Source organism: Rhinolophus ferrumequinum, assembly GCF_004115265.2.
Source record: "Rhinolophus ferrumequinum isolate MPI-CBG mRhiFer1 chromosome 15 unlocalized genomic scaffold, mRhiFer1_v1.p scaffold_54_arrow_ctg1_1, whole genome shotgun sequence".
Lineage (NCBI taxonomy): Eukaryota > Metazoa > Chordata > Mammalia > Chiroptera > Rhinolophidae > Rhinolophus > Rhinolophus ferrumequinum.
Genome location: NW_022680357.1, coordinates 13,081,784 through 13,094,328, shown reverse-complemented (window position 1 = coordinate 13,094,328; position 12,545 = coordinate 13,081,784). Strand labels below are relative to the sequence as shown.

At 40.9% G+C, this 12,545-nt stretch overlaps 1 protein-coding gene across 1 annotated transcript in view; it reads left to right on the top strand.

Moving 5' to 3' along the window:
- The first annotated feature begins 1,500 nt into the window (after positions 1-1,500).
- Positions 1,501-12,545, top strand: part of PARN (poly(A)-specific ribonuclease) — a 127,977-nt gene continuing 116,932 nt past the window's right edge. Inside the window, exons 1-6 of the mRNA XM_033101250.1 lie at positions 1,501-1,651; positions 2,109-2,186; positions 3,769-3,848; positions 4,317-4,384; positions 4,466-4,547; positions 8,811-8,871. Of these exons, the coding sequence (XP_032957141.1) occupies positions 1,633-1,651; positions 2,109-2,186; positions 3,769-3,848; positions 4,317-4,384; positions 4,466-4,547; positions 8,811-8,871 (388 nt within the window). The 5' untranslated portion in view covers positions 1,501-1,632. The remainder of the gene's footprint in view (positions 1,652-2,108; positions 2,187-3,768; positions 3,849-4,316; positions 4,385-4,465; positions 4,548-8,810; positions 8,872-12,545) is intronic.

The following is a 12,545-nucleotide window of genomic DNA, read 5'->3' as shown; positions in this document are numbered from 1 at the left end:
TATTCATCTGTTGATGGACACAGATTGTTTCCACTCTGGCTATTGTGAATAATTCTGCTAATAAAATGGGTGTACACATTAATAGCTGTTCAAACCTCTGTTCTTTAGGGTGCATGCCTAGAAGTGGAATTGCTGTATCAAATCTATTTTTAACTTTTTAAAAACAACCATGCTATTTTCTGTAATAGCTACATTAATTTACATTCCCACCAGCAGTGCACAAAGTTCTAATTTCTTTATTTCATGATTTCTATGTCTGTATGCCAGTTTTAATCAAAACCACACTGTTTTGATTACTGTAGCTTTATAGTAAGTTTTCATATTTATTTAAGTTAAATTAATTAAAATTTAAGTTTATGGCCATAAGTGGCTAATACTTTCCACTTAGGAGTTTTGAAGCTGACACAAGAAGGCAGAGAGCCATTTCAGACTGGAGATTTGACTACTTTGTCATATCGGTTCCCCCCTTCCCATTCCATCTGAACTTTAGAAATCACAGCCACTCTCCTGCTAACACTAGGGTTAGTGATCATAATTACCTGTATATAAATTTCCACTGAATGAGGCAAGGAAAAGGGACTTGTTATGGGGCCTGGTGGAGAAAATATGGCCAGACTCTCATTTGTTCTTTACAGTACTTAATATTTCCTTCTGAGGGGAAAATGGTTATCTTTTTTCAAAAAGCACAAGTGCTTTGTACTCAGTATTTCTCTGTAATCTAAGAGGTGTGAATGCAGGGAAATGTGGCAGCAAGTCATAACTGTAATCATGTCTTACATTTTTTTTATACAACGCTATACAATTTACATACATTATCACCATTGATCCTCAACCCTATTTAGGAAATTAAGGTTTAGGAAGGTTGAATGTATTCCAGATCTTATAAATGGCAGAGTAGCCTTTGAAAACAGGTCTCCTAACCAGTTTCATAGTTGGCTTTTGTGAAAGACCAAGGTGAAGTCATTCACTCAGCCCATGTTTATTGCGTTGAGCACCTACTATGGAGGCTCTGCGGATCAATGGCAAACGCCAAAACTCTGTTAGACAAGACCTCATCTGTTTTGCTCTCCATTTCCAGTGGCTAGTGCGGTAGATGAGGTCTCAACTTTGCTTTCTCCATTACCTCTTTAAGTAACACCCTCCCATTGTTTTTATTGCAGCACCCTGCTCTTTCTCTTCAAAGAGATTATTGTGCTCCCCCAAGCTAAACTGCAACGAAGCAGGAACCTTGTCTTTTGTGTTTATCACTGTATCCCCATTCCTTTCATAGTGCCTGACACAGAGTGCCAGGAAATATTGGTTCATCGACTGGGTGTCAGGACGTGCACATTTCTTCTGAGTCAACACCCTACGGCGGGGCCTCACAAATTAGACCACAAATTAGACCACGCCTTGGAGACTTCGATAGCCTCGCCTCTTCTCCGTCCTAAGGAGCGTGGGGAGCCCAGTCTCGGCCCCGCCCCTCCGTGACGCAGGCGCACGTGACGCGCGCCGGCGCGCGCTGGTTCCGGAAGTCGCCGCCGCTGTCTCCGTCGCTGCTTCCTTCGCTGCTCTCGTGGTTCCCGCGGAACTCTGCGAGTAGAACGGCTGAGGCGGGCCCGGGCAGGGCCGGGGTTTCGGCCACCCTGCAGAATGGAGATAATCAGGAGCAGTGCGTGTCCGTCGTGCACCTCACGGCGTCCCCATGGCCCTCCTCACCTGGCCTGCTAGGCCCGGGCCACAGCCGCCCGGTCTGCCTTTCGGGGACGGGCTGAGGCAGCACCCTCAGGGCTTTGCCCCCCTTAAGCCTGTGCGCCTGTTGGGGTCTTGGTCCTCTCTGACCCGTGCACCCCTCGGGGCCTTGCTTTCCCGTGCACCCCGTAGGACATGTTCTTCTCTGGCCGGTGCACCCTCAGTTGTTGTCTCCTCCGGCTCATGCGCCCTTTGGGGACTTGATCCCCTGAAGGCCAGTGCACCCCTCGGGGACGTGACGCTTTCCGTTCCGCACATCCCTCCAGGACCTGTCCTCCAGTCCGAGGCCTTAGGAGTTCCTCAGCCCTCTCCCCTTAGGAGCCCGTGGGCAGGAAGCCAGGCTACCCGTTCTGAGCTGCTTCTCGGTTTCTCCGCAGATTTTAAGAGTAATCTTCAAAAAGTGTACCAGGCCATAGAGGAGGCGGACTTCTTTGCCATCGATGGGGAGTTTTCAGGTATCCCTCGCTCGCAAGCTTGAGGCTGGCGCCTCGTAATGCGTAGCCACGGCTCCTCCTGACCCCTTGCCCCGACGACTTTTGCTTGCTGGCCCCCCTTCCCTGTTTAAAACCTTGGGCAGTTTCCATGAGTCTCAGCATTTCCTCTTAAACGTTTCAAAAGCAGGGTAGAGATGCCATGGCTTTTTGAGGGGGGTTGTGATTGTTGGAGCTCTGAGGGTTGCAGATGTGCTGCTTAAAGCTTAAAAACAGTTTGACAGGAGCATACTAGAGAACTCGAGGGTTAGGGTCAGGCACTGTGTGTGTGTGTGTGTGTGTGTGTGTGTGTGTGTAACATATACATAACAAAATTTACCATGTTAAGTCTTTTTAAGTATTTTTAGTTGAGTGGCATTAAGTACCTATTCTTGTACGACCATCTCCATCCATCTCCAGAACTTTTTCATCTTCCAAACTGAAACTGTACCCATTGAACAACAACTCCCAATTCCTCCCTTCCCACTGCCTCCTGCAGCCACTATTTCGGTCTGGATGAGTTTGACTAGGCCTTTCCTGTAAGTGGAGTCACATAATATTTGCCCTTTGTGGCTGACTTTGGGGTTAGGCTTTCGCAGATAAATGAGGGTATTCCTTTTGACATTCGTGAAGTGTTCATTGCTTACCTTGGCATGGGTGTGCATCTGTGTGTAATATTTTACCCGCACTTAAAATTGCAAGGGTTTTTTCCTTTGGATTAAACACTGATTTTTAAATAGTTGAAGTCAGTATGAACAGTTGGATTTCTTTGGTATAAATATCCACTTTCACTACCTGATTTTACGTGTTTAAAAAACTCTTCAGCCCTTTCTAAAGGAATCCATGCTGGGTAAATATGATTATTGGCTTTAATTAGACCTATGGGTTCTAGTTGGAATCAATTCCCTGGGAAGCTAAGAGTTTTCACCAGAAATAATTTCCTCTTGACCTTGAAAATACCTTTGTTGTATAGGTGTTACTCCAAACTGTTGGTCAAGACTGGGACTCTAACAGTAATATTCTTTAGGATTTGTTAAAAAGAGATTATGCATTAATCTGTTGAAAGCAGCAAAACTTGTTCAATCCCACAGATTGTTTTCTTAAATCATTATTGTGTTTTGAAACCCTTTTTAGACACCAGAACTGCCCGTTTTCAAATTGACACATTCACATCTCTAAAGTCGTTGTTATGGAGTTTACCTTGTTGGCCAGTGAAATTAATGCTAATTAGGGTGGCCAGTTTGCTTAGTGGTTAGAGCCCAGTGCTCATAACATCAAGGTCGCTGGTTCGATTCCCACATGGGCCAGTGAGCTGAGCCCTCCACAACTAGATTGCAAACGACTTGACATGGAGCTGATGGGTCCTGGAAAAACACACTGTTCCCCAATATGCCCCAATAAAAAAACAGAAAGAAATTAATGCTAATTTTGAAAAAATGAAGTAAGGGGCACTTCCAATTAATCATAATTCATAAGAATATCAAATTACAGAGCCATTGAATAGTTGATTGACATTTTTATGTTAACATTTATTAACAAGTTAAAAACTTATTTCTTGAATATCTAGGAATCAGTGATGGACCTTCAGTTACTGCATTAACAAATGGTTTTGACACGCCAGAAGAAAGGTATCAGAAGCTTAAAAAGGTAAGTGAAAAAAATATTTTTTTCCCCATCTTGGTCCTCATGTTGAATAATGGAGAAATACAGTCATTACACTTGCATATTAACTTCTCAGCTCCAGCTCTGAAATGTTATTTTAGTGTTGTTTAAAACAACAGCAAAAATAATTGTTTGCAGGAAAACATATTGGGGAAGGTTTAGTATTTCCAATGTTAACTTGATTTGTAGGAAATACGATGTGGTTATTTTAATCATTTGGAAATAGGCCTAATATAATGCTCTGCATGGTGAGTAGGTGCTTAATTAGAAAAAAAAATTTTTTAATGTATATAAATTAATAATGCTTCTGATATATAATCTGTCATCTGTTCTAATCAGAAGTATGCTGCAAAGTCAAGTTGAGTAATCAGAAAGCCCACCTCTTTGAAAATACTGTTGCTCGCATGGAATATATCGCACTGTTTTGACAGATGTTTTATTTCTCTTTTCCAGCATTCCATGGACTTTTTGCTGTTTCAGTTTGGCCTTTGCACTTTTAAGTATGACTACACAGATTCAAAGTAGGTTTTAACAAGCGGTGGGAATTCTTGTGTCATGGCATAATGTAACCCCCTAAGTCTCCTTTTATCTTATTTTCCCAGGTATATAACAAAGTCATTTAACTTCTATGTTTTCCCGAAACCTTTCAATAGATCCTCACCAGATGTCAAATTTGTTTGTCAGGTTAGTAGCATAATTGAGTTTTTTTTTTTTTTTTTTTTCTGTTATGAATTGCTGATGAGGCAGCGTCGAAATGTGCAATCAGAAATGTCTTTAAAATTTGGGTCTGCCATTAACTTTGGGCTTTGGGTAAATCATTTCACCTCTCTGACCTTCAGTTTGAGGATTGTAAATTAATGACACTGCTACCTCCCCCTTTACTTCAGAATGAATTAAGGAATAAGATGCAAGAGACAGGCAGATGGAAATCAGAACATGAGCTTTATTAGTAAAAATGAATTTGAGAACTTGGCTTTGTAATGTGGCTCTACTTGGGATTTTTAATATCTTACACCTGAATTGAATGTACAGATCAGGACCTGCAGGCTTCTCCCCACCCCATTCTCCTTGTACCCAACTGCAAGGGTAGAGCTTTATTTTCTGGAAGAACAGCATATGTGTGTATCGTGTCTAAAAGAAAACTCAGAAGAGGGAAGAGGGTAAACTACGTACGCTCATCAATTAGGAAAGAGAAGGTGGAAAGACTACTTTTTCCTCCTGGGGAGGAGAGGACTTACTTTATGAGCCACGGTAAGGATATGGGAGGGTTCCCCCTTAGAATATCCCCTTTGGGCTTGTAGCTGACGTGGCAGACATTCAGTAAATATCAGTTTCCTTTTTCTGGCTTCTTAATAATCTTATAATGGGTAAGGAGAATGTGAATAAGTGGTATAGTGTATGGATATGTGATTGAAGATAGTGTTCATCTTTTTTCCCTTATAATCTTGTACACCCTCTTCTCTCAGTAGCAACATTAGTTCATTTGAGTCTTCCTGACTTTCCTTTCTCTGGCATGTAAGTAGTAATGCAGTTAAGAAAGCCTGGAGGGCAGGCTTCTGAGTGACTGAGTCATTTCAGATTCTTTCTGTAATAAGATAGAATATAAGCAAATGAAATTGAGAGTTAATCTTAATTGTGCCTGGGGCTAAAGAGAAAAAGTGAAGGCTATTTTGGTCTTGTAACCTGTTTTCTTAAATTAGCAGGTAAATCATAGTTGTTATTTTCTTTACCCTACAATCAATTAACAGCTGTTTACCAATCACCTTAGTATAGGATGCTTAATTAAACAGTATTTGTAGATTTTCACTGAGAGAAAAATAGGCTGAGTTTGGAAATTTGTGTGGCTACAGTTTTCCAGCGGTAGCAGGGGAAGACAGTTTCTTCAAGTTGGGTTCCATGGCTTTAGTCAGGGGTTAATCAAACAAAAGCAAAGAGTAGCAATGAGACACCTTAGGGATGACGGGGGTGTGTTCTAAAAGACCGACACAAACAGTTATTTTAGGAAATGTATTGGAAACAGTTCAGAAGCATCTACCCATTGTACAAAGCCATTCTGTGGCCACACCTGGAAGGATTCTTGCAGTTCTAGTTGCCACCCACTCCTGAAAGGAGAAAAAGATAATAATAGACTTGAAGACAGGCCACACAGAGACTAATGTCTAAAGTAGACAATGGGATAAAAAGGCTGTAATTCTCTAGTTTGGAAAAGCAAAGGCAGAGAAAGGTTTAGACTCAGTATCTAAACTTGTGATTTGCATTGATAAGGAAATAATAGTATCCTTGAATTTTATTTCTTTTGCCCTCCATCTAAGGTTTTGTTTTGTTTAAATTGCTATGACATGCAGCACAGTTGCATGTTGTAAGGGAGCTAGGGTCTAGAGTCAGCAAGTAGGGTGAACATTGTGTCTAGTCAAAAATCACTCTTGAAAGGCTCTTACTACCCTTAAAGCAGATGGAGTTTGGGCGTAAAACAACCTGATACGCTCTTTGAAAAATAAATGTCTGTACACAGAGTGAGACGCTCACACACTAGGCGGGATGTGGAGGGATGGGTATACGAACCACACACACTCCCCGTGAGTGAACCCGTCCAGTGGAATGGTGGGCAGAATAGCATGGCGTTTACATTGTTTTCATCTCCTCCTCTTCTTCTTCTTCCTTTTTCTGACTGAACATCTATAGTTGAATTCATGGAAAATAATACATACATTGGTTGTGAAAAATCAAAACATTGCTGGTATCTATATAGAGTAAAAAAATGAGGTGTTTTTTTTTCTAATGTCCTCTTCTCCATACCACTTCTTTCCCCATGTCACTCCTTTTTTCTAGAGTTTATATGCATGTCTGCATATACCCATATGTCTATACACATATACATAATTGTAGCTTTTTTTCTTTGATATACACAGAATCTTAATATTCATATTTTATGTAGCTTTCATTTTCCACTCAACACAGTGTCTTCATATTTCATAGTATGGATAATTGTAGTTTATCGAATTGGAATTTAGAATCTTTCCAATGGTTCCCTATTTTAAACAATGCTATAATCAACATCCTCGTGCACTATATTTTTGGGTATATGTAGGAGTATTTTTATAGGATCGATTGCTTAGCAAGGGAATTGGTGACTCATAGGGCATATGCATTTAAAATTTTGATAGATTTTGATGTCCTCCCAAAGCTATGCTCATCTCTTGAATCCTGAAAATAGTACAGTTAGCACGAATCAAAGGTAGTGGTTAGTAAACCACAGATAGATTTTGTTGGTTCAAAGGTTTTTTAAAAAAATTATAGTAAAAAATACATATAAAATTTACCATTTTAAGTGGTTTTAAGTTCAGTGGTCTTAGGTATATTTACATTGTTGTGCAACTTAAATAAAAGGCGTTTGAGTAGAAAATAGATACCTCCAAAAAGGGAACAGATGGCGTTTTGGCTCTGGATTTTTAAAGAGAAGTAAGTTAGGAAGTTTTGGAGTCCAGTGACAGGAGGGACAAAACTGCCTTTCCATAGTCTGTCTTTCAGTGCCTCTGTGATAGAATACTTAGGTGAACAGAGTTACAAGAATACTCAGACATGGTGAACAGAAGGAGGCTTGTGGTCCAGGTGAGAAGACGTTTGGTTTTGGTTCAGAACAGGGTTAGAAGGGAAGATGTGGGCGGAAAGGTTGCTTGTTTTAAAGCACAGAGGACCTGGACATGAAGGAAAATGATGTGCATGGACCCAAGTGTGTGTGTGTGTGTGTGTGTGTGTGTGTGTGTCTCTCTCTCTCTCTCTCTCTCTCTCTCTCTCTCTCTCTATCTGTGGTAAGACTGTCTTCTTATATCCCACCATATTTTAAAAAGAATCTGTGTTGGCTAATAAAGGTACCTTTTAACACAAAATTAAGATAATAAGTAAATGAAAAATTGGAAGAAAAGAAAAATGAGGATGGTTAGTATGGTATGATTAGAACATACCAAAGAAAGTCTCACCTATTGTGTCCTTGAGCTTCATCAGAGATAGAGGGAAACACACAATCTGGCCATAGGATCAAAACAAACCAGGGCTCAGAAGTTCAGAACAATTCCCCTTCCATTATCATAAAGAAATCATTAACATAAAAAACCTTGTTCAGCCATATCTCTGTAAGTGAATACTGTAATGAGGTTAATGGCACGGAATGATGTCCCTGAATCTGGACTGATGTGATGTCAAAGTACAGTTGAGAAAAGGTAGTTCACCGGGGGCCAGATTAAAATGATTCAAGTGCCTCACCCTCATATTCTGACTTAAAACAAGAGTAACACCGGAGTAGCTACCGTAATGTTTCCCACTCTTCAGTCATCTTGAATAGGAACTGTTGGCTGTGCCATACTTGGGTACCACGTGTGGTCTTACTCATATTTTTATTTAAATCTACTTGTAGATTTCAACCCACCCTAGGTTTGACTTAACCTTTGTTTAGTAAGTCTTGTTACTGGGAACTTTCTCTATTTTGATCTTGAATGCAAACAACATCCAATTAAAATTTTGGGTTTTCAGAATCTAATTTGAAATGGAGATTGATGTCTTATAGCCTGCATATGTGAACTACCTTAAACTTAAAACCTGGGGTGAGATAATATAAATACGTTTTATTTTCATTTATAGTCTCCTAGTCAGTACAGTGATAAGGAGTTTTCTGCCTATTGGGAGAATATGTGTTCACCAAGTAAAATTTTCTTAAATGTTGTAAAACAAAGGATATTTGTTCTATAAGTTATAAAGGAACAGAGCCCAGATTAAGTAAACAAATGGATTGTTTGGCAGCCTGGGAATAGAGATCCCGTGTCTTCTGACCTTCGGCATGTTAGTTCCTTGCCTGGTCACCTGTGTATACTCACCTGAGTTACTTTTCTACATCTGTTCACACACCTGCCATTAATATCACCAAAATGTATGTTCTGTTTATTCTTGTTTCAGAGCTCAAGCATTGACTTTCTGGCAAGCCAAGGATTTGATTTTAATAAAGTTTTTCGCAATGGTAAGATTAAGTGTGAGTTACCTTTAGAATTTGTAAATCTGGATGTGGTTGAGAATTATTTTTTTGTGCCTGATCTCTGAGACAGAATGTCAGGTTTCCAATACATCATGTGCAGCCTTAGAGTTAAAATAAAAACTTGTTAATATACTTTTTTTAAAAAAAGCCTAATCAGCCAGGAACTGAATGGGGAGTCGATGCCACTTTATTTAGCTCTAATGAGGCCTCTCAAACTCCCAGTTTTATTGAGTGGAGTTTACTCATAGTTTATTCTATGTGAATCAGCTACTTATACTAGTTATAACATAGAATAACATAATCATTCATAGTTTTTTCTACATGTTTTACTCACCTAACAGACTGCCTGTGGGGAATGCTTCCTTGTTTTCCTTCAGTGAGACAAATGGTATAGTGCTTGAAAAAGTAGCTGGCTTCCAGTAATCCTGTAGTGAAAAACTCCCTTTTCCAATTGGCGCTTGTTTTATAATCAGAGGCGATTTCTCCATTTTTCATGAGAGGAAAAAAGTCTGCATAGACTGCACACCAGCTGTCTTGCTGGTGTGATAGGCCGCTGAGCACCCCGAGAAAAGGGACTGTCTCATTCCATACCCTTGGTACATACCATGACTGCTCTGCGTATCAGAGAGGTGACCACTAAATTTCGATGAATGCATGTTGGACGTTAGAGCACCCCAGAGTGGTTTCCTTCCTTCATTTATTTCCTGAAAAGTGTTTGGAAAAGCCTCTGGTTCTCAGCTGTATTAAGCATCTGCTGCTATAAGCTCAATAACTGCTTTTAATTTAATTAGTCTCCTAAATTCTTTTCCAGGATGAATATAGAATTATTGAGTGAGGTTAAGAAAGGAGATTTTTCTCAACAAAAGTATCAGAACATAGACTTCAAATACATTCTCTACCCCTCAGTGTGATCTCCTTAGGAGGCTGTTAGAACCCATGCCGTACTGTTTTTTAACTGTTTCAGTGGTGCTGCATCGTAATTTCTGTCGATGATTTTGATTTTTGGAAATACTAAAAAAATTTTGGAGCCAAAACTACTTAACACAATGATGAACCAAGTGGGCAACAGACTGGGGGGTGTATAATGTTTTTCCTTTGGCTCATACTTGACTCTTAAAGCCATGATAAGATACAAATTCCAAATGTAGCTACAGCACTCTGTTGGAGTAAGTGCAAAACTCTTTTGAAGGGATTTCTTAAACCAGACTCATGGATGTAGTATAGTTTCTGGCCTGCTGGTTTTGTTTTCATAAAAGGAGAGAAACAGCCAATTTGGAGTGTGCCTCATTCTCATTGCTTTATAGTCAGACCTTGGCTTATTTTAGTCACAGATGAATCAGGACTCCCAGGCCATCTGTTACTACTAGGACTCTTTATCTTCATGCTGTTGTTACTGTACATCTGATGTAGACTTTCACTTCTCTTCCTTATCAACTCTTTCCATGCAGTCCCTCTAAATGCCAGACCTTTTTTCCTGGGAGTCTTGTTGGAAATGCCTTTGACTTCCTGGTCTGAAATGGAGCCAGGTGGTTCCTTGTTACCATCCCCCTTGCAGCCCTCTCAAACACAGTATCTCCAGCCAGGCAGCAGTAGGAGTCTTTGTTTCCCCGTGCCACGTTCATACCACTTGCATGCCCTCTTCTCAGGAGCCACAGTTCTTCTCAGGGCTGTGTCACCAGCTCTGCCTGCCACGCGTCTGTCTCCCGACGTCATGGCCCTGGCACTCTCTGACAGCCTTGACTTAGGCTTGTTGTCTTTCTCTCCCTCCTGCCTCTAGTCACTCTGGGTGACTTCAGCACCAACAAGCATCACCAGCATATGCTTTGGCTTGTTTCTTGACCAGGTGGTCAGCAGTCTACCTTCACTTAGCCATCTACTCCCTTGGTGGCTTTGTGGTTCTTTCACCAGTAACCGCACCCACCTCCAACATTTCTCTTTGAGAGCACTGCTTCCTGCTTTCTCATTCAGTTACTCCAGCACCTCATGGCAGCAACCTGTTGCCCTCCATTGCTTTTTCACTGTCGGTTTCCTTCCACTCTCCTGTCTTCGCTTCCCTCCTATCACGTGGTCCACCAGAGCCTTCTTCCTTCCCTTGCTCCTCTCTCCTGCCATTGCACTTGCTTAGCAAAGTCCCAATCCTAGCTGGACCTGACCACCCACCTTCTCTGTTTCTGAGCATCCGAATATTGCTGGAAAACATGACACCCTGAGCTAATTAGACACTTTAAATTCCTGACCACAGGCCTCAAATAAACAGTCGTGCTCAAAAATCCTACTTTGTTGGCTTAGGAATTCCTGTTCCAGCTCTCTAGGATGTCTGTTTTTTACCATGTGTTTTTCTAAATCTCCCACTACACCTGACGACCATGCCTCTCAGTGAAAATAGAATCCATCAGAGAAGAGCTGCTTTGTGTTTATGTCATCAGACGCCCATCCGGACCCAGCCTTCGTGCTTCTCACCTTGACAGTGAAGTGGAATCCCTGTGGTTGTCAGTGCTACTTCTTGTCTCCTGGTCAGGCACTGGCTTCTTCTGGTTTGCCCTTCTCTCTCCTGAAGTATTTTCTGTCTCTACTGGGTCGTTCCCATCCACCTTTATAGACATGCTTTAAGTACAGAGCTTCTTAACTAGTCCATGGGCCGCTTTCCTCCACCCCGAGATAGAATTCAGGAGTCTGTGAACTTGAAGGGGAAGAAATTCACATTATATTTACCCTAATCTTGAACTGAATTTGGTAGTTTCTTCCATTATGAATGTAGGCAGCAGCCCCAGCAATGGTAGCAGTATCTGTTGAAAAATGGTGATTTTCTAATTCCATCATTCTTTCTACAAAGTTCATTAGTATCCCATGGCTTTTAAGACTGCCCATATCCTGATGATGCCTAATAATAACACCTTTCTCCTGCACTATAGACTTGTGTCTGTAATTTTTCATTTATGTATACCCTTAGATGATTTCCTGTATCCAGGAGGTAGCTTTTGATTTTCATCCTTACAGCCCCCAAACCTATTCTTTTCCTAGTTTTCCCCACCTCAGTAAGTGGCCCTATCATCTTCCTAGTCGCTTAAACCTCATAGCGTCATTTTTGATTTTGCCCTTCCCTTTATCCTTCATTTCCAGGATATCAGCAAGTTCTATCTCTACTATTTCTAAAATCATTCTCTCTATCTCTATAGTATAAGCCAGGGTACGAACTGTGGCGTGCTGCTTATTTTGCAAATAAAGTTTTGTTGGGACACAGTCATGCCCATTCATTTATTCATTGTGAATTACTCTTTTCCAAAAAAGTTACAAGAGCAGAGCTTAATAGTTGCAGTAGAGATTCTTATATGGCCACAAGCCTAAAACATTACTATTTGTCCCTTTAAGAAAAAGTGTAATGACCTCTGATCTAAGCAGTCATCTCTTCCTGGACAATTGCAGTGGACGTGCTTCTAGCTGACCTCCCTATTTCAACTCTCACAGGAGTCTAAATGATCTTTTTAAAATATGAGGCAGGTAATGTAATTATCTTTCCTAAAATTTTCCAGTGGCATCCCATTGGTCTTAGGATAAAATAAATTCTTCCTATGGCCTGAAAGGTCCTGTGTAATCTGGCTCCATCCTCTCCAACCTGGCATTATGCCATTCTGGACATCGTGCTCTGGCCGCACCACCTT